The sequence below is a fragment of the Lepisosteus oculatus genome, chromosome 14 (assembly GCF_040954835.1).
Source record: "Lepisosteus oculatus isolate fLepOcu1 chromosome 14, fLepOcu1.hap2, whole genome shotgun sequence".
NCBI lineage: Eukaryota > Metazoa > Chordata > Actinopteri > Semionotiformes > Lepisosteidae > Lepisosteus > Lepisosteus oculatus.
This window is the reverse complement of record NC_090709.1, coordinates 37,521,609-37,543,268: the sequence shown is the minus strand read 5'-3', so window position 1 is coordinate 37,543,268 and position 21,660 is coordinate 37,521,609. Positions and strand designations below refer to the sequence as shown.

General features: G+C 53.8%; 2 protein-coding genes across 2 annotated transcripts; both read left to right on the top strand.

Annotated features, from left to right (window-relative positions):
- Positions 1 to 860: 860 nt before the first annotated feature.
- Positions 861 to 10,264, top strand: LOC138242600 (mucin-2-like; the record flags this gene model as incomplete). Its single annotated transcript, XM_069198141.1, has 3 exons — positions 861 to 4,292; positions 6,399 to 9,061; positions 10,162 to 10,264. Coding segments are annotated over 3 exons (6,198 nt in total), but the record flags the coding sequence as incomplete, so codon positions are not given.
- Positions 10,265 to 10,424: 160 nt separating this feature from the next.
- Positions 10,425 to 20,342, top strand: LOC138242599 (mucin-2-like; the record flags this gene model as incomplete). The annotated part of the gene is made up of 9 exons (XM_069198140.1): positions 10,425 to 10,995; positions 11,278 to 12,300; positions 13,195 to 15,413; positions 15,836 to 15,900; positions 15,991 to 16,133; positions 16,238 to 17,007; positions 17,864 to 17,928; positions 18,027 to 18,181; positions 19,159 to 20,342. Coding segments are annotated over 9 exons (5,184 nt in total), but the record flags the coding sequence as incomplete, so codon positions are not given.
- Positions 20,343 to 21,660: the final 1,318 nt, after the last annotated feature.

Here is a 21,660-nt window from a genome sequence, read left to right as displayed (position 1 = left end):
CCGAGCCTCCTACTACAACAACACCTCCCAGTACAACGACTGAGCCTCCCACTACAACAACTGAGCCTCTCACTACAACAACCGAGCCTCCCACTACATCTACATCTCCCACTACAACCACACCTCCCACTACAACCACTGAGCCTCCCACTACAACTACACCTCCCACTACAACAACCGAGCCTCCCACTACAACTTCACCTTCCACTACAACAACCGAGCCTGCCACTACAACAACCACACCTCCCACTACAACAACCGAGCCTCCCACTACAACATCCACACCTCCCACTACAACAAACGAGCCTCCCACTGCAACCACACCACCAACTACAACAACCGAGCCTCCCACTACAACCACACCTCCCACTACAACAACCGAGCCTCCCACTACAACCACACCTCCCACTACAACAACCGAGCCTCCCACTACAACAACCACACCTCCTAGTACAACAACCGAGCCTCCCACTACAACAACAGAGCCTCCCACTACAACCACTCCTCCCACTACAACAACCGAGCTTCCCACTATAACAACCACACCTCCCACTACAACATCCGAGCCTCCCACTACAACAACCAAGCCTCCCAATACAACCACACCACCCACTATAACAACGGAGCCTCCCACTACAACCACACCTCCCACTACAACAACCGAGCTTCCCACTATAACAACCACACCTCCCACTACAACATCCGAGCCTCCCACTACAACAACCGAGCCTCCCACTAAAACCACACCACCCACTATAACAACGGAGCCTCCCACTACAACCACACCTCCCACTACAACAACCGAGGCTCCCATTACAACAACCGAGCCTCCCACTACAACAACCACACCTCCCACTACAACAACCGAGCCTCCCACTACAACCACACCTCCCACTACAACAACCGAGCCTCCCACTACAACAACCACACCTCCTAGTACAACAACCGAACCTCCCACTACAACAACAGAGCCTCCCACTACAACCACACCTCCCACTACAACAACACCTCCCACTACAACGACTGAGCCTCCCACTACAACAACCGAGCCTCTCACTACAACAAACGAGCCTCCCACTACATCTACATCTCCCACTACAACCACACCTCCCACTACAACCACTGAGCCTCCCACTACAACTACACCTCCCACTACAACAACCGAGCCTCCCACTACAACAACCACACCACCCACTACAACAACCGAGCCTCCCACTACAACCACACCTCCCACTACAACCACACCTCCCACTACATCAACTGATACTCCCGCTACAACCACACCTCTAACTACAACAATCGAGCCTCCCACTACAACATCTGAGTCTCAAACTACAACAACACTTCCCACTACAACCAAGCCTCCCACTACAACAACCGAGCCTCCCACTACAACAACCGAGCCTCCCACTACAACCACACCGCCCACTACAACAACCGAGCCTCCCACTAAAACCACACCACCCACTACAACAACAGAGCCTCCTACTACAACAACCAAACCTCCCACTACAACAACTGAGCCTTCCACTACAACAACCAAGCCTCCCACTACAACCACACCTCCCGCTACAACAACCGTGCCTCCCACTACAACCACATCTCCCGCTACAACAACCGAGCCTCCCACTACAACCACACCTCCCGCTACAACAACCGAGCCTCCCACTACAACCACACCTCCCGCTACAACAACCGAGCCTCCCACTACAACGACTGAGCCTCCCACTACAACAACCACACCTCCCACTACAACAACCGAGCTTCTCACTATAACAACCACACCTCCAACTACAACAACCGAGCCTCCCACTACAACCACACCACCCACTAGAACAACCGAGCCTCCCATGACAACAACACCTCTAACTACAACAACCGAGCCTCCCCCTTCAACATCCGAGCCTCCCACTACAACAACCGAGCCTCCCACTACAACCACACCTCCCACTACAACAACTGAGCCTCCCACTACAACCACTACTCCCACTACAACAACCCAGACTCCCACTACAACCACACCTCCCACTACAACAACCGAGCCTCCCACTACATCAACCACACCTCCCAGTACAACAACCGACCCTCCCACTACAACTACACCTCCCACTACAACATCTGAGCCTCCAACTACAACGACTGAGCCTCCCACTACAACAACCGAGCTTCCCACTACAACAACCACACCTCCCACTACAACAACCGAGCTTCCCACTATAACAACCACACCTCCCACTACAACATCCGAGCCTCCCACTACAACAACCGAGCCTCCCACTACAACCACACCTCCCACTACAACAACCGAGCCTCCCACTACAACAACCACACCTCCTAGTACAACTACCGAGCCTCCCACTACAACAACAGAGCCTCCCACTACAACCACTCCTCCCACTACAATAACCGAGCCTCTCACTACAACAAACGAGCCTCCCACTACATCTACATCTCCCACTACAACCACACCTCCCACTACAACCACTGTGCCTCCCACTACAACTACACCTCCCACTACAACAACCGAGCCTCCCACTACAACTTCACCTCCCACTACAACAACCGAGCTTCCCACTACAACAACCACACCACCCACTACAACAACCGAGCCTCCCACTACAACCACACCTCCCACTACAACCACACCTCCCACTACATCAACCGATACTCCCGCTACAACCACACCTCTAACTACAACAATCGAGCCTCCCACTACAACAACCGAGCCTCCCAGTACAACCACACCTCTAACTACAACAACCGGGCCTCCCACTACAACAACCACACCTCCCACTACAACAACCGAGCCTCCCACTACAACAACCACACCTCCCACTACAACGACTGAGCCTCCCACTACAACAAAACCTCCCACTACAACGACTGAGCCTCCCACTACAACAACCGAGCCTCTCACTACAACAAACGAGCCTCCCACTACATCTACATCTCCCACTACAACCACACCTCCCACTACAACCACTGAGCCTCCCACTACAACTTCACCTCCCACTACAACAACCGAGCCTGCCACTACAACAACCACACCTCCCACTACAACAACCGAGCTTCCCACTACAACAACCACACCACCAACTAAAACAACCGAGCCTCCCACTACAACCACACCTCCCACTACAACCACACCTCCCACTACATCAACCGATACTCCCGCTACAACCACACCTCTAACTACAACAATCGAGCCTCCCACTACAACAACCGAGCCTCCCAGTACAACCACACCTCTAACTACAACAACCGGGCCTCCCACTACAACAACCGAGCCTCCCACTACAACAACCGAGCCTCCCACTACAACCACACCACCCACTAAAACAACAGAACCTCCCACTAAAACCACACAACTCACTACAGCAACCGAGCCTCCCACTACAACCACACCTCCCACTACATCAACCGAGCCTCCCACTACAACTTCACCTCCCACTACAACATCTGAGTCTCCCACTACAACCACACTTCCCACTACAACCAAGCCTCCCACTACAACAACCGAGCCTCCCACTACAACAACCGAGCCTCCCACTACAACCACACCTCCCACTACAACAACCGAGCCTCCCACTACAACCACACCTCCCACTACAACAACAGAGCCTCCCACTACAACAACCAAACCTCCCACTACAACAACTGAGCCTCCCACTACAACCACACTTCCCGCTACAACAACCGAGCCTCCCACTACAACGACTGAGCCTCCCACTACAACAACCACACCACCCACTACAACAACCGAGCCTCCCACTACAACCACACCTCCCACTACAACCACACCTCCCACTACATCAACCGATACTCCCGCTACAACCACACCTCTAACTACAACAATCGAGCCTCCCACTACAACAACCGAGCCTCCCAGTACAACCACACCTCTAACTACAACAACCGGGCCTCCCACAACAACAACCACACCTCCCACTACAACAACCGAGCCTCCCACTACAACAACCGAGCCTCCCACTACAACCACACCACCCACTAAAACAACCGAGCCTCCCACTACAACAACCGAGCCTCCCACTACAACAACCGAGCCTCCCACTACAACCACTAAGCCTCCCAATACAACCGAGCCTCCCTCTACAACTACATCTCCCCCTACAACCACACCTCCCACTGCAACAACCGAGCCTCCCACTACATCTACACCTCCCAGTACAACAAGCGAGCCTCCCACTACAACAACCAGACCTCCCACTACAACAACCAGACCTCCCACTACAACAACCGAGCCTCCCACTACAACCACACCTCCCACTACAACCACACCTCCCACTAAAACAACCGAGCCTCCCACTACAACCACACCTCCCACTACAACAACCGAGCCTCCCACTACAACCACACCTCCCACTACAACAACCGAGCCTCCCACTACACCAACCGAGCCTCCCACTACAAAAACCACACCTCCCACTACAACAACCGAACCTCCCACTACAACAACCGAACCTCCCACTACAACAAGTGAGCCTCCCACTACAACTACATCTCCCACTACAACAACCGAGCCTCCCACTACATCAACCACACCTCCCACTACAACAACTGAGCCTCCCAATACTAGTCCTCCCATCACTACAACAACCGAGCCTCCCATTACTACTACTACAACACCTCCCACTACGACAAGTGAGCCTCCCACTACATCAACCACACCTCCCACTACAACAAGCGAGCCTCCTTCTACAACCACTAAGCCTCCAACTACTATTACTCCTCTCACTACAACATCCGAGCCTCCCACTACATCAACCACACCTCCCACTACAACAAGCGAGCCTCCCACTACAACGACTAAGCCTCCCACTACTACTACTCCTCTCACTACAACAACCGCGCCTCCCACTACAACAACCGAGCCTCCCACTACAACATCCGAGCCTCCCACTACAACAACCGAGCCTCCCACTACAACCACTAAGCCTCCCAATACAACAACTGAGCCTCCCACTACAACAACCGAGCCTCCCACTACAACCACACCTCCCACTACAACAACCGAGCCTCCCACTACAAAAACCACACCTCCCACTACAACAACCGAACCTCCCACTACAACAACCGCGCCTCCCACTACAACCACACCTCCCACTACAACAACCGAGACTCCCACTACAACCACACCTCTCACTACAACAACCGAACCTCCCACTACAACAACCGCGCCTCCCACTACAACCACACCTCCCACTACAACAACCGAGACTCCCACTACAACCACACCTCTCACTACAACAACCAAGCCTCCCACTTCAACAACTGAGCCTCCCACTACAACATCCGAGCCTCCCACTACAACAACCGAGCCTCCCAGTACAACCACTAAGCCTCCCACTACAACAACCGAGCCTCCCACTACAACAACCGAGCCTCCCACTACAACTACACCTCCCACTACAACAAGTGAGCCTCCCACTACAACAACCGCTCCTCCCACTACAACAGCCGCGCCTCCCACTACAACCACACCTCCCACTACAACAACCGAGCCTCCCACTACAACCACACCTCTCACTACAACAACCAAGCCTCCCACTTCAACAACTGAGCCTCCCACTACAACATCCGAGCCTCCCACTACAACAACCGAGCCTCCCAGTACAACCACTAAGCCTCCCAATACAACAACCGAGCCTCCCACTACAACAACTGAGCCACCCACTACTACTACACCTCCCACTACAACAAGCGAGCCTCCCACTACATCAACCACACCTCCCATGACAACAAGCGAGCCTCCCACTACCACACCTCCCACTACAACAACCACACATCCCACTACAACAACCGAGCCTCCCCCTACAACAACCGAGCCTCCCACTACAACCACACCTCCCACTACAACAACCGAGCCTCCCACTACAACAACCACACCTCCCACTACAACAACCGAGCCTCCCACTACAACAACCGAGCCTCCCACTACAACAACCACACCTCCCACTACAACAACCGAGCCTCTCACTACATCAACCACACCTCCCACTACAGCAAGCGAGCCTCCCACTACAACCACTAAGCCTCCCACTACTACTACTCCTCTCACTACAACAACCGAGCCTCCCACTACTACTAATACTACACCTCCCACTACGACAAGTGAGCCTCCCACTTCAACAACCGATCCACCCACTACAACTACACCTCCCACTACAACAACCGAGCCTCCCACTACAACAACCACGCCTCCCACTACAACAACCGCGCCTCCCACTACAACAACCGAGCCTCCCACTACAACCACACCTCCAACTACAACAACCGAGCCTCCCACTACAACCACACCTCCCACTACAACAACCGAGCCTCCCACTACAACAACCGAGCCTCCCACTGCAACCACTAAGCCTCCCACTGCAACCGAGCCTCCCACTACAACAAGCGAGCCTCCCACTACATCAACCACACCTCCCACGACAACAAGCGAGCCTCCCACTACAACAACCGAGCCTCCCACTGCAACCACTACTCCCACTACAACAACCACACCTCCCACTACAACAACTGAGCCTCCCACTACAACAACCGAGCCTCCCACTACAACTACACCTCCCACTACAACAACCGAGCCTCCCACTACAACAACCGAGCCTCCCACTACTACTACACCTCCCACGACAACCACACCTCCCACTACAACCACTGAGCCTCCCACTACAACAACCGAGCGTCCCACTACTACAGCTCCCACTACAACAAGTGAGCCTCCCACTACAACAACCGAGCCACCAACTACAACAACCATGCCTCCCACTACAAGAACCACGCCTCCCACTACATCAACCAAGCCTCCCACTACAACCACACCTCCCACTACAACAACCGAGCCTCCCACTACAACAACCGAGCCTCCCACTACTACACCTCCCACTACAACAAGTGAGCCTCCCACTACAACAACCGAGCCTCCCACTTCAACCACACCTCCCACTACAACAACCGAGCTTCCCACTACAACAACCACACCTCCCACTACAACAACCGAGCTTCCCACTATAATAACCACACCTCCCACTACAACAACTGAGCCACCCACTACTACTACACCTCCCACTACTACAACCGAGCCTCCCACTACAGCAACCGAGCCTCCCACTACAACAACCACACCTCCCACTACAACAACCGAGCCTCCCACTACAACCACTGAGCCTCCCACTACAACTACACCTCCCACTACAACAACCGAGCCTCCCACTACAACTTCACCTCCCACTACAACAACCGAGCCTGCCACTACAACAGCCACACCTCCCACTACAACAAGCAAGCCTCCCACTACCACACCTCCCACTACAACAACCACACCTCCCACTACAACAAGCGAGCCTCCCACTACAACCACACCTCCCACTACAACAAGCGAGCCTCCCACTACAACAGCCACACCTCCCACTACAACAACCACACATCCCACTACAACAACCGAGCCTCCCCCTACAACAACCGAGCCTCCCACTACAACCACACCTCCCACTACAACAACCGAGCCTCCCACTACAACAACCACACCTCCCACTTCAACAACCGAACCTCCCACTACAACAACCGAGCCTCCCACTACAACAACCACACCTCCCACTACAACAAGCGAGCCTCCCACTACAACCACTAAGCCTCCCACTACTACTACTCCTCTCACTACAACAACCGAGCCTCCCACTACTACTACTACACCTCCCACTACGACAAGTGAGCCTCCCACTTCAACAACCGAGCCACCCACTACAACTACACCTCCCACTACAACAACCGAGCCTCCCACTACAACAACCACACCTCCCACTACAACAACCGCGCCTCCCACTACAACAACCGAGCCTCCCACTACAACCACACCTCCAACTACAACAACCGAGCCTCCCACTACAACCACACCTCCCACTACAACAACCGAGCCTCCCACTACAACAACCGAGCCTCCCACTGCAACCACTAAGCCTCCCAATACAACCGAGCCTCCCACTACAACAAGCGAGCCTCCCACTACATCAACCGAGCGTCCCACTACTACAGCTCCCACTACAACAAGTGAGCCTCCCACTACAACAACCGAGCCACCAACTACAACAACCATGCCTCCCACTACAAGAACCACGCCTCCCACTACATCAACCAAGCCTCCCACTACAACCACACCTCCCACTACAACAACCGAGCCTCCCACTACAACAACCGAGCCTCCCACTACTACACCTCCCACTACAACAAGTGAGCCTCCCACTACAACAACCGAGCCTCCCACTTCAACCACACCTCCCACTACAACAACCGAGCTTCCCACTACAACAACCACACCTCCCACTACAACAACCGAGCTTCCCACTATAATAACCACACCTCCCACTACAACAACTGAGCCACCCACTACTACTACACCTCCCACTACTACAACCGAGCCTCCCACTACAGCAACCGAGCCTCCCACTACAACAACCGAGCCTCCCACTACAACCACTGAGCCTCCCACTACAACTACACCTCCCACTACAACAACCGAGCCTCCCACTACAACTTCACCTCCCACTACAACAACCGAGCCTGCCACTACAACAGCCACACCTCCCACTACAACAAGCAAGCCTCCCACTACCACACCTCCCACTACAACAACCACACCTCCCACTACAACAAGCGAGCCTCCCACTACAACCACACCTCCCACTACAACAAGCGAGCCTCCCATTACCACACCTCCCACTACAACAAGCGAGCCTCCCACTACCACTCCTCCCACTACAACAACCACTCCTCCCACTACAGCAACCGAGCCTCCCACTACAACCTCACCTCCCACTACAACAACCGAACCTCCCACTACAACAACCGAGCCTCCCACTACAACAACCGAGCCTCCCACTACAACCACTAAGCCTCCCAATACAACCGAGCCTCCCTCTACAACTACATCTCCCCCTACAACCACACCTCCCACTGCAACAACCGAGCCTCCCACTACATCTACACCTCCCAGTACAACAAGCGAGCCTCCCACTACAACAACCAGACCTCCCACTACAACAACCGAGCCTCCCACTACAACCACACCTCCCACTAAAACAACCGAGCCTCCCACTACAACCACAACTCCCACTACAACAACCGAGCCTCCCACTACAACCACACCTCCCACTACAACAACCGAGCCTCCCACTACAACAACCGAGCCTCCCACTACAAAAACCACACCTCCCACTACAACAACCGAACCTCCCACTACAACAACCGAACCTCCCACTACAACAAGTGAGCCTCCCACTACAACTACATCTCCCACTACAACAACCGAGCCTCCCACTACATCAACCACACCTCCCACTACAACAACTGAGCCTCCCAATACTAGTCCTCCCATCACTACAACAACCGAGCCTCCCATTACTACTACTACAACACCTCCCACTACGACAAGTGAGCCTCCCACTACATCAACCACACCTCCCACTACAACAAGCGAGCCTCCTTCTACAACCACTAAGCCTCCAACTACTATTACTCCTCTCACTACAACATCCGAGCCTCCCACTACATCAACCACACCTCCCACTACAACAAGCGAGCCTCCCACTACAACGACTAAGCCTCCCACTACTACTACTCCTCTCACTACAACAACCGCGCCTCCCACTACAACAACCGAGCCTCCCACTACAACATCCGAGCCTCCCACTACAACAACCGAGCCTCCCACTACAACCACTAAGCCTCCCAATACAACAACTGAGCCTCCCACTACAACAACCGAGCCTCCCACTACAACCACACCTCCCACTACAACAACCGAGCCTCCCACTACAAAAACCACACCTCCCACTACAACAACCGAACCTCCCACTACAACAACCGCGCCTCCCACTACAACCACACCTCCCACTAAAACAACCGAGACTCCCACTACAACCACACCTCTCACTACAACAACCAAGCCTCCCACTTCAACAACTGAGCCTCCCACTACAACATCCGAGCCTCCCACTACAACAACCGAGCCTCCCAGTACAACCACTAAGCCTCCCACTACAACAACCGAGCCTCCCACTACAACAACCGAGCCTCCCACTACAACTACACCTCCAACTACAACAAGTGAGCCTCCCACTACAACAACCGCTCCTCCCACTACAACAGCCGCGCCTCCCACTACAACCACACCTCCCACTACAACAACCGAGCCTCCCACTACAACCACACCTCTCACTACAACAACCAAGCCTCCCACTTCAACAACTGAGCCTCCCACTACAACATCCGAGCCTCCCACTACAACAACCGAGCCTCCCAGTACAACCACTAAGCCTCCCAATACAACAACCGAGCCTCCCACTACTACTACACCTCCCACTACAACAAGCGAGCCTCCCACTACATCAACCACACCTCCCATGACAACAAGCGAGCCTCCCACTACCACACCTCCCACTACAACAACCACACATCCCACTACAACAACCGAGCCTCCCCCTACAACAACCGAGCCTCCCACTACAACCACACCTCCCACTACAACAACCGAACCTCTCACTACATCAACCACACCTCCCACTACAGCAAGCGAGCCTCCCACTACAACCACTAAGCCTCCCACTACTACTACTCCTCTCACTACAACAACCGAGCCTCCCACTACTACTACTACACCTCCCACTACGACAAGTGAGCCTCCCACTTCAACAACCGAGCCACCCACTACAACTACACCTCCCACTACAACAACCGAGCCTCCCACTACAACAACCACGCCTCCCACTACAACAACCGCGCCTCCCACTACAACAACCGAGCCTCCCACTACAACAACCACACCTCCCACTACAACAACCGAACCTCTCACTACATCAACCACACCTCCCACTACAGCAAGCGAGCCTCCCACTACAACCACTAAGCCTCCCACTACTACTACTCCTCTCACTACAACAACCGAGCCTCCCACTACTACTACTACACCTCCCACTACGACAAGTGAGCCTCCCACTTCAACAACCGAGCCACCCACTACAACTACACCTCCCACTACAACAACCGAGCCTCCCACTACAACAACCACGCCTCCCACTACAACAACCGCGCCTCCCACTACAACAACCGAGCCTCCCACTACAACCACACCTCCAACTACAACAACCGAGCCTCCCACTACAACCACACCTCCCACTACAACAACCGAGCCTCCCACTACAACAACCGAGCCTCCCACTGCAACCACTACTCCCACTACAACAACCACACCTCCCACTACAACAACTGAGCCTCCCACTACAACAACCGAGCCTCCCACTACAACTACACCTCCCACTACAACAACCGAGCCTCCCACTACAACAACCGAGCCTCCCACTACTACTACACCTCCCACGACAACCACACCTCCCACTACAACCACTGAGCCTCCCACTACAACAACCGAGCGTCCCACTACTACAGCTCCCACTACAACAAGTGAGCCTCCCACTACAACAACCGAGCCACCAACTACAACAACCATGCCTCCCACTACAACAACCACGCCTCCCACTACATCAACCAAGCCTCCCACTACAACCACACCTCCCACTACAACAACCGAGCCTCCCACTACAACAACCGAGCCTCCCACTACTACACCTCCCACTACAACAAGTGAGCCTCCCACTACAACAACCGAGCCTCCCACTTCAACCACACCTCCCACTACAACAACCGAGCTTCCCACTACAACAACCACACCTCCCACTACAACAACCGAGCTTCCCACTATAATAACCACACCTCCCACTACAACAACTGAGCCACCCACTACTACTACACCTCCCACTACTACAACCGAGCCTCCCACTACAGCAACCGAGCCTCCCACTACAGCAACCACACCTCCCACTACAACAACCGAGCCTCCCACTACAACCACTGAGCCTCCCACTACAACTACACCTCCCACTACAACAACCGAGCCTCCCACTACAACTTCACCTCCCACTACAACAACCGAGCCTGCCACTACAACAGCCACACCTCCCACTACAACAACCGAGCTTCCCACTACAACAATCACACCACCCACTACAACAACCGAGCCTCCCACTACAACCACACCTCCCACTACAACCACACCTCTCACTACAACAACCAAGCCTCCCACTTCAACAACTGAGCCTCCCACTACAACATCCGAGCCTCCCACTACAACAACCGAGCCTCCCAGTACAACCACTAAGCCTCCCAATACAACAACCGAGCCTCCCACTACAACAACTGAGCCACCCACTACTACTACACCTCCCACTACAACAAGCGAGCCTCCCACTACATCAACCACACCTCCCATGACAACAAGCGAGCCTCCCACTACAACAGCCACACCTCCCACTACAACAACCACACATCCCACTACAACAACCGAGCCTCCCCCTACAACAACCGAGCCTCCCACTACAACCACACCTCCCACTACAACAACCGAGCCTCCCACTACAACAACCACACCTCCCACTTCAACAACCGAACCTCCCACTTCAACAACCGAGCCTCCCACTACAACAACCACACCTCCCACTACAACAACCACACCTCCCACTTCAACAACCGAACCTCCCACTACAACAACCGAGCCTCCCACTACAACAACCACACCTCCCACTACAACAACCACACCTCCCACTACAACAACCGAGCCTCTCACTACATCAACCACACCTCTCACTACAACAACCGAGCCTCCCACTACTACTACTACACCTCCCACTACGACAAGTGAGCCTCCCACTTCAACAACCGAGCCACCCACTACAACTACACCTCCCACTACAACAACCGAGCCTCCCACTACAACAACCACACCTCCCACTACAACAACCGCGCCTCCCACTACAACAACCGAGCCTCCCACTACAACCACACCTCCAACTACAACAACCGAGCCTCCCACTACAACCACACCTCCCACTACAACAACCGAGCCTCCCACTACAACAACCGAGCCTCCCACTGCAACCACTAAGCCTCCCAATACAACCGAGCCTCCCACTACAACAAGCGAGCCTCCCACTACATCAACCACACCTCCCACGACAACAAGCGAGCCTCCCACTACAACAACCGAGCCTCCCACTGCAACCACTACTCCCATTACAACAACCACACCTCCCACTACAACAACTGAGCCTCCCACTACAACCACACCTCCCACTACAACAACCGAGCCTCCCACTACAACCACACCTCCCACTTCAACAACCGAGCCCCCCACTACAACAACCGAGCCTCCCACTACAACCACTACTCCCACTACAACAACCACATCTCCCACTACAACAACCGAGCCTCCCACTACAACAACCGAGCCTCCCACTACAACCACTCCTCCCACTACAACAACCACACCTCCCACTACAACAACTGAGCCTCCCACTACAACAACCGAGCCTCCCACTACAACTACACCTCCCACTACAACAACCGAGCCTCCCACTACTACTACACCTCCCACGACAACCACACCTCCCACTACAACCACTGAGCCTCCCACTACAACAACCGAGCGTCCCACTACTACAGCTCCCACTACAACAAGTGAGCCTCCCACTACAACAACCGAGCCACCAACTACAACAACCATGCCTCCCACTACAACAACCACGCCTCCCACTACATCAACCAAGCCTCCCACTACAACCACACCTCCCACTACAACAACCGAGCCTCCCACTACAACAACCGAGCCTCCCACTACTACACCTCCCACTACAACAAGTGAGCCTCCCACTACAACAACCGAGCCTCCCACTACAACCACACCTCCCACTACAACAACCGAGCCTCCCACTACAACAACCGAGCCTCCCACTACTACTACACCTCCCACGACAACCACACCTCCCACTACAACCACTGAGCCTCCTTCTACAACAACCGAGCGTCCCACTACTACACCTCCCACTACAACAAGTGAGCCTCCCACTACAACAACCGAGCCTCCCACTTCAACCACACCTCCCACTACAACAACCGAGCTTCCCACTACAACAACCACACCTCCCACTACAACAACCGAGCTTCCCACTATAATAACCACACCTCCCACTACAACAACTGAGCTACCCACTACTACTACACCTCCCACTACAACAACCGAGCCTCCCACTACAGCAACCGAGCCTCCCACTACAGCAACCGAGCCTCCCACTACAACAACCGAGCCTCCCACTACAACAACTACATCTCCCACTACAACCACTACTCCCACTACAACAACTGCGCCTCCCACTACTACTACACCTCCCACTAAAACAACCGAGCCTCCCACTACAACAACCACATCTCCCACTACAACAATCGAGCCTCCTTCTACAACTACACCTCCCACTACAACAACCGAGCCTCCCACTACAACAACTGAGCCTACCACAACAACTACACCTCCCACTACAACAACCGAGCCTCCCACTACAACACCCACACCTCCCACTACAACAACCGAGCCTCCCACTACAACTACAACTCCCACTACAACAACCGAGCCTCCCACTACAACAACCGTGCCGACTACCACAACAACTACACCTCCCACTACAACTACACCTCCCACTACAACAACCGAACCTCCCACTACAACAACCAAGCCTCCCACTACAACAACCACACTTCCCACTACAACAACTACACCTCCCACTACAACAACCGAGCCTCCCACTTCAACTACACCTCCCGCTACAACAACCGAGCCTCCATCCACAACAACCACACCTCCCACTATAACAACCACACCTCCCACTACAACAACCAAGCCTCCCACTACAACAACCACACTTCCCACTACAACAACCACACCTCCCACTACAACAACCGAGCCTCCCACTACAACAAATACACCTCCCACTACAACAACCGAACCTCCCACTACAACAACTACACCTCCCACTACAACTGAGCCTCCCACCACAACAACCACACCTCCCACTACAACATCCGAGCTTCCCACTACAACAACCACACCTCCTACTACAACAACTGAGCCTCCCACTACAACAACCACAGTTCCCACTACAACTACACCTCCCACTACAACAACCGAGCCTCCCACTTCAACTACACCTCCCACTACAACAACCGAGCCTCCATCCACAACAACCACACCTCCCACTATAACAACCACACCTCCCACTACAACAACCAAGCCTCCCACTACAACAACCACACTTCCCACTACAACAACCACACCTCCCACTACAACAACCGAGTCTCCCACTACAACAACTACAGCTGGTTCTACATCTACTACAACCTCCGCTGTCCTGGAGATCTCCCGTGCTGTCATGTTCAGAATCGATCAACTTTTCTCCCAAGATCTGAAGGACCCGACCAGCAGCCTTTACAAACAGATGAAGGCTAATATAACCAGTGAGGTATGTACGTCTGCGTTTCCCTGCTTGTGGCGGAACGGACTGAGTGAAATAGTGCTGATGAACTAGTAGGAAACGGGAGCTCATTCCCTGTGGACGGGTCAGACCCAGGCGCCGCTCTGGCACCGTGACTGAAATAACACCTCGTGTGCGTCTCACTCCTCGATGCCCCTTAAAACTTTCGAACCCTCCGCAGGGCGCTTGTCCTGCAGGGGTCTCAGAGGGGCTGTTCCTGCACCGCTAGCGTTACCTTCACAACGGCGGGCGAGACGCTGGAAGGATTGAGCTGTGTCTCCCGTCTCAGAGTTCCACCAGCTCTGCCCCACTCTCTCTCTCTCTCCTGGGGTCCCCCCGGACTGCGGCAGTGTCTGAGGGTGGGGTGTGTTCCTTGTGTTCCCTGTGCTGACTCTCCTGTCTCCCCGCAGACGGAGCACGTTCTCCGGGCCGCGTTCGGGAAGCCCTTCCTGCGCTCCGAGGTGATCGGGTTCAGGTGAGTGTCGCCCCCTCACCCCCCCCTCCCTCCCTTCCTCGCTCCACGAGCACAGCTCTCACCCGCACCCCTCGCCCTCTCCCCCTGCAGGTCGGGCTCCGTCATCGTCGACCTGGACGCCGTGTTCACAGTCCCGGCGCCCACGACGGCGGAAGTGGTCTGGGCCCTGAACACGTCGGCGGAGAACAACGCGTTCAGCTTCCCCGTGCTCTCCGGCTCCGTTCTGCCCCGAGGTTGGTGTACAGCTCCTGCGCAGGAACGTTGTGCCTCTGTGCTCTGCGCTCTTTTGTGAACTGAGCTGGATATTGTCTTTCATCTTTCTCTTTCTCCCTTACAGCACTGTTTTCTACAGAAGCTCCCACTACAACTACAACAACTGCTACAACAACTGAGCCTCCCACTACAACAACCACACCCCACACTACAACAAGAACCACAACACCTCTCACTACAACAACTACAACTCAGCCTCCCACTACAACAACTACAGCTTCCACAACTACAACTGAGCCTCCCACTTCCACAACAACCACAACAACTCCCACTACAACCACAACACCCACAACACCTCCCACATCAACACCAATCACAACACCTCCCATATCAACAACTACAGCTTCCACAACTACAACTGAGCCTCCCACTTCCACAACAACCACAACAACTCCCACATCAACCACCACCACCACCACAACACCTCCCACTTCCACATCGAGAACAACCACACCTCCCAGATCAACCACCATAAGAACACCTCCCACTTCCACAACAAGAACAACCACACCTCCCACTTCCACAACAAGAACAACACCTCCCACATCAACCACTACAAGAACAACCACACCTCCCACATCAACCACCACAAGAACAACAACACTTCCCACATCAACCACCACCACCACAACAAGAACAACAAGAACAACAACAATGACAACGACACCTTCAACTAGAGCAACAACCACCACAGCCCTGACAAGGGCGACGATCCCAGTCACACACACCGCCATCATTCAGCTCTTCTGCAGCCTGGACAAAACTTTTACAGACGATCTGCTGGACAGCTTGTCAGCGGCGTACCTAGCGCTGGCAGCGCAGGTGGCGAGCGAGGTGGGTCGGGTTCACGCCGCCGAGACCGATGGCGCCGGGCACCGGCGCTCAGGCCGGCTCCTGAGCAAGGGGGTGTACGTTGGCGTCTGTAAGCCTGCGCCCATGGCACTCTGGGCCCGGCTGCAGATGAGTCCACTCCGGGTTTTCCCAGCTGCAGGTTAGGGTTAGTCCAGCCCAGAATCCTGCAGCCGGGTCTTGCCGTGACTCTGTCCAGATTCTGGACAAAGGGGGAGGGACAGAATTCCGACGACAAGAGAGAGGCAGGCAGGATCTTCCCAGCGGGGATCCTGATGGATCCTCAGTGTGGGATCGGCTGAGCCGGGCCGGTAGCAGGGTGACTGAACGCAGCTTGTTGGGGGTGTCAGGCTGAGTCTGACATGGGGACTGGCTGCTGTACCACACCTGTCCACCAGGGGGAGCTCCTGCACACAGACACAGTCACATGACAGCACTGCAGGACTGTACCTCACCAGCCCACCAGGGGGAGCTCCTGAACACAGACACAGTCACATGACAGGACTGTACCTCACCAGCCCACCAGGGGGAGCTCCTGCACACAGACAGTCACATGACAGGACAGTACCTCACCAGCCCACCAGGGGGAGCTCCTGCACACAAACAGTCACAGACAGCACTGCAGGACTGTACCTCACCAGCCCACCAGGGGGAGCTCCTGCACACAGACACAGTCACATGACAGGACCACAGTACTGTACCTCACCAGCCCACCAGGGGGAGCTCCTGCACACAGACACAGTCACATGACAGCACTGCAGGACTGTAATAATAATGGGTCTCAATCGTGTTCTGCATCTGTACGTCTAGGAAATGTCTAACTTTTGTTTTTCACTTGCAGTTTGATGAAGTTTACAGGAGGAGGTATCCAGACACCTACAGAGGATACAAAGTGAAAAAGTTTGGGTGAGTCTGGGGGTCACATCTGCTGTTTCTCTCGGTGTCAAAGCGTCTCTGTGGGCTGTGTCCCGCCTGCATTGACACCTCTGTCTCCGTCCCTGCAGGAAGGGATCCATCACTGTGGACGGGGAGCTGAGTTTCTCAAACACCACGATCGTTCCAACGGACAGTGAAGTCGTCGAGGTTCTGAGGACAGCGGTTATAAGCAACAGCACTACATTCCTCATGCTTCTGAACACCACCACCATCAGCGTGAGCCGTAAGTCCCTGGGTGTGAGTTCGGCTCTGTGCCTGGAGAGCCAACTCCCCTGCACTGGGGGTCTTGTAGGACGTCCTGTAGGACTGTCTGTTCCCTCCCCCTGGAGCCCCAGGCCTCAGCTCACATCATCAGGTCTGGGGTGGGCTTGTTAAAGTGGGGGCAGTTCTCTCATTGGGCAGGAAGAGCTGCCCCAGTATCACAGCGAGCTCCGGCCCTGCCCTGCTCTCCAGCTCGGAGTCTCAGCACTGAGGAGAGACTCAGGGAGGGACGAGTCCCTGGGCAGGCCAGGAGGACACAGCTCCTTGTCAGCCCAGGTGTCCAGCTGTTGTTAGAGAGGTAGAGCTCCACTGACAGAGGGATGAGGCAGCGTTTCTCTGAGAGTGAGGAACGAGCTCCTCTCGAAACCAGCAGCAATATCACCCTGCAGCTCCCAGCTGGCGGCCCTACTGGAGCCCAGCAGGGGTGAGCCTGGCCAGTACCTGGAGGGGAGACTCCTGGGAAAACACTGAAGCTGCTGCAGGGGGCAGGGGGCGCTCTCACCCTGCGCTCTGTGTGGGTCCTGATGCCCCAGTATAGTGACGGGGACACTGGACTGTAAACAGGTGCCGTCCTGCGGATGAGACGTCAAACCAAGGTCCTGACTCTCTGTGGTCATTAACAATCCCAGGGTGTCTCTCGAGAACAGTAGGGGTGTTACCCCAGTGTTCTGGCCAAATTACCCCCCTGGTCTTTATCCATCATGGCCTAATAACCCCCCTCTCTGAACTGGCTTCATCCCTCTGCTCTCCTCCCCACTGAGAGCTGGTGTGTGGGGAGAGGACTGGAGCATCACCCAGGTGGGGCTGCACACTGGTGGCGGTAGTGGGATCCCCAGGACCTGTAAAGAGCTCTGAGAGGAGAGTCCAGAAAAGAGCTATAGAAGTGTAAGGAGTTATTATTATTATTAGCTCACCAGGACCCTTGTGTTTCTCTCACAGTGAAGGAGGTGATACCCCCCACCACTGTGCCCACCAGCTCAACAACAAAGTCCGGAGCAGCGCCCCTCCTCCACCCCGTCTCCAGCGCGGTGTTCTGGGTGGTCACCGTCGCCCCCGCTGTGCTGCTGGTCAGCATGATGGAGGGGCTGTTTCCTCTGAGGGTCTTCGCCTGACCCAAGACTGGACTCTTCAGCGCCCTGTCCTGAGTCTGTGCTGTCCTGACACTGGGCTCTTCAGCGCTGTGTCCTGAGTCTGTGCTGTCCTGACACTGGGCTCTTCAGCGCTGTGTCCTGAGTCTGTGCTGTCCTCACTCTGTGCTCTTCAGCGCTGTGTCCTGTGTCTGTGCTGTCCTGACGCTGGGCTCTTCAGCGCTGTGTCCTGAGTCTGTGCTGTCCTCACTCTGTGCTCTTCAGCGCTGTGTCCTGAGTCTGTGCTGTCCTGACGCTGGGCTCTTCAGCGCTGTGTCCTGAGTCTGTGCTGTCCTCACTCTGTGCTCTTCAGCGCTGTGTCCTGAGTCTGTGCTGTCCTGACGCTGGGCTCTTCAGCGCTGTGTCCTGAGTCTGTTCTGTCCTGACACTGGGCTCTTCAGCGCTGTGTCCTGAGTCTGTGCTGTCCTGACGCTGGGCTCTTCAGCGCTGTGTCCTGAGTCTGTGCTGTCCTCACTCTGTGCTCTTCAGTGCTGTGTCCTGAGTCTGTGCTGTACTGTCGCTGGGCTTTTCAGTGCTGTGTCCTGAGTCTGTTGTGTCCCGAGTCTGTGCTCTTCAGAACTGTGTCCTGTCTCTGTGCTGTATCTTCTGCCTGAGGGGAGAGTGGGGGTGGATGAACTGGCCCTTTCTGTGCTCAGAGCTGTGCTGCTCTGTGTGGTGTGATGAGGTCACCTGTGCCGAGGGAGACCCCTGAGGTCCAGGAGAGCTTCACAGACAGGTCTCCCGGACTCTCTCTGTGTCTCTGCCTGTCCGAGCTCTGTGTCTGTCTGGGCAGAGTCTGCATGTTCCCCCGGTCCTCCAGCTTGGAGGAACAGGGAACACAAGGAATTCTTGATCCTGCACTCTCTTTGTGTGTCACATATATATATATACAGTAATATCCGTATAATACTGTTTCAATGTCTAAATAAACGTATTCTGCGCTGTTATTTATAGATATATAACTGGCTTGTGCTATTGTCGTGACAATAAAGTCTATTTTGAATATGCACAGCGCTGTCTGGTGTGATTGGACTGAAGACAAAAGTTTCAGTGAGTCATAATAATAATTATAATAATAGTACTACCCTCTATGTCCTGAAGCCCCACAGTCATTCAGTGTAAACCTGTCGATACTAAGCGCTTTGTACCATTAATGCTGGACGTGCTTTGCCTCAAAAGTTCCATCTCACTTCATTATTTCACATCACCAAAACCACAAAACCTTTACAGAAAACCTTTAACTAATCCAAAAGTGTAGAAACCGTTTTTCACAAAACCGATTTTAGAAATTGCATTGGACCCCCCACAGGGCCACACGTGTGCTGTCCCCGGCGTGGTCGTGCACGTCCGCGGGGGAAATCAACATCTACCTTTCATTTTTAATCGTTTTTTACCAACAAAACCACAAAACCATGTTATCAATCGAAAAAGGACAACCGGAGCTTTAAAAAAAACGTTTTTTTTTAAACCAAGATAATCGATCACAAAGTCACTTTCTATCCGATGAGGCACTTTCAAACTTCCAATATGCATCTATAACACAATCAATAAGCCAGACCGCAAAAGCAAAACCCAGCAAAATATATATATCCCATGTTTTTACCTTATTCCGAAGCTGATAAATATCCAAAGTACCCAGACCAGCTCATCTCCACACCTGCACGCTATTGACTCTGTAGTACGTGTTTGAAGCAGGGCTGCCAGAGATCAAGCGATCTGATTGGTCAACAGCGCCGTTATTCACTGTGTTTCCAGCCATTCGGAGCCCTGAGGGGGTGAGACTTCCTCTGGAAGCCTCAGGCTGTGTTCCGCCCGCCTTCTAGCTGTCAATCATTGACTCAGAAGGGTAATCGATCAGTTTCTTATCAGTGCTCCTTTTTTCACACCAGACTGCAGCTCTGAGGTGTTTTTCACTGCCTTACAGCAGATAAAGGCTCTCTAGCAGTGTCTAAAGGTTTTTTCAGCAATTCCAATGGTTTTTATTGTTATTATTTTCATGATTTTTTATTACAGGTGTGAAATGTCATTCCAGGTCCAGTTTTGTGTCCAGTCAATCACAAAACATGATGTCGAATTTTTTCTAATTGATCCATTTGTCCCTGATTTGTATCCAAGCTAGTAGTCACCTAGAACAAGGTCTTCACATCATTCCCAGGACCCTGACAGGCCTAAAACTGAAAATTCTGACCTCTGAAGACCAAAACAACATTTCTGCCTGCTGTTTTTTTCTATATGTTTGTCTGCTGAGTGGAAACATTAAGACATATCAGAAATGTGACTGTCCACCCTCAAAGCCAAGGGGGTTAGCTTCAGT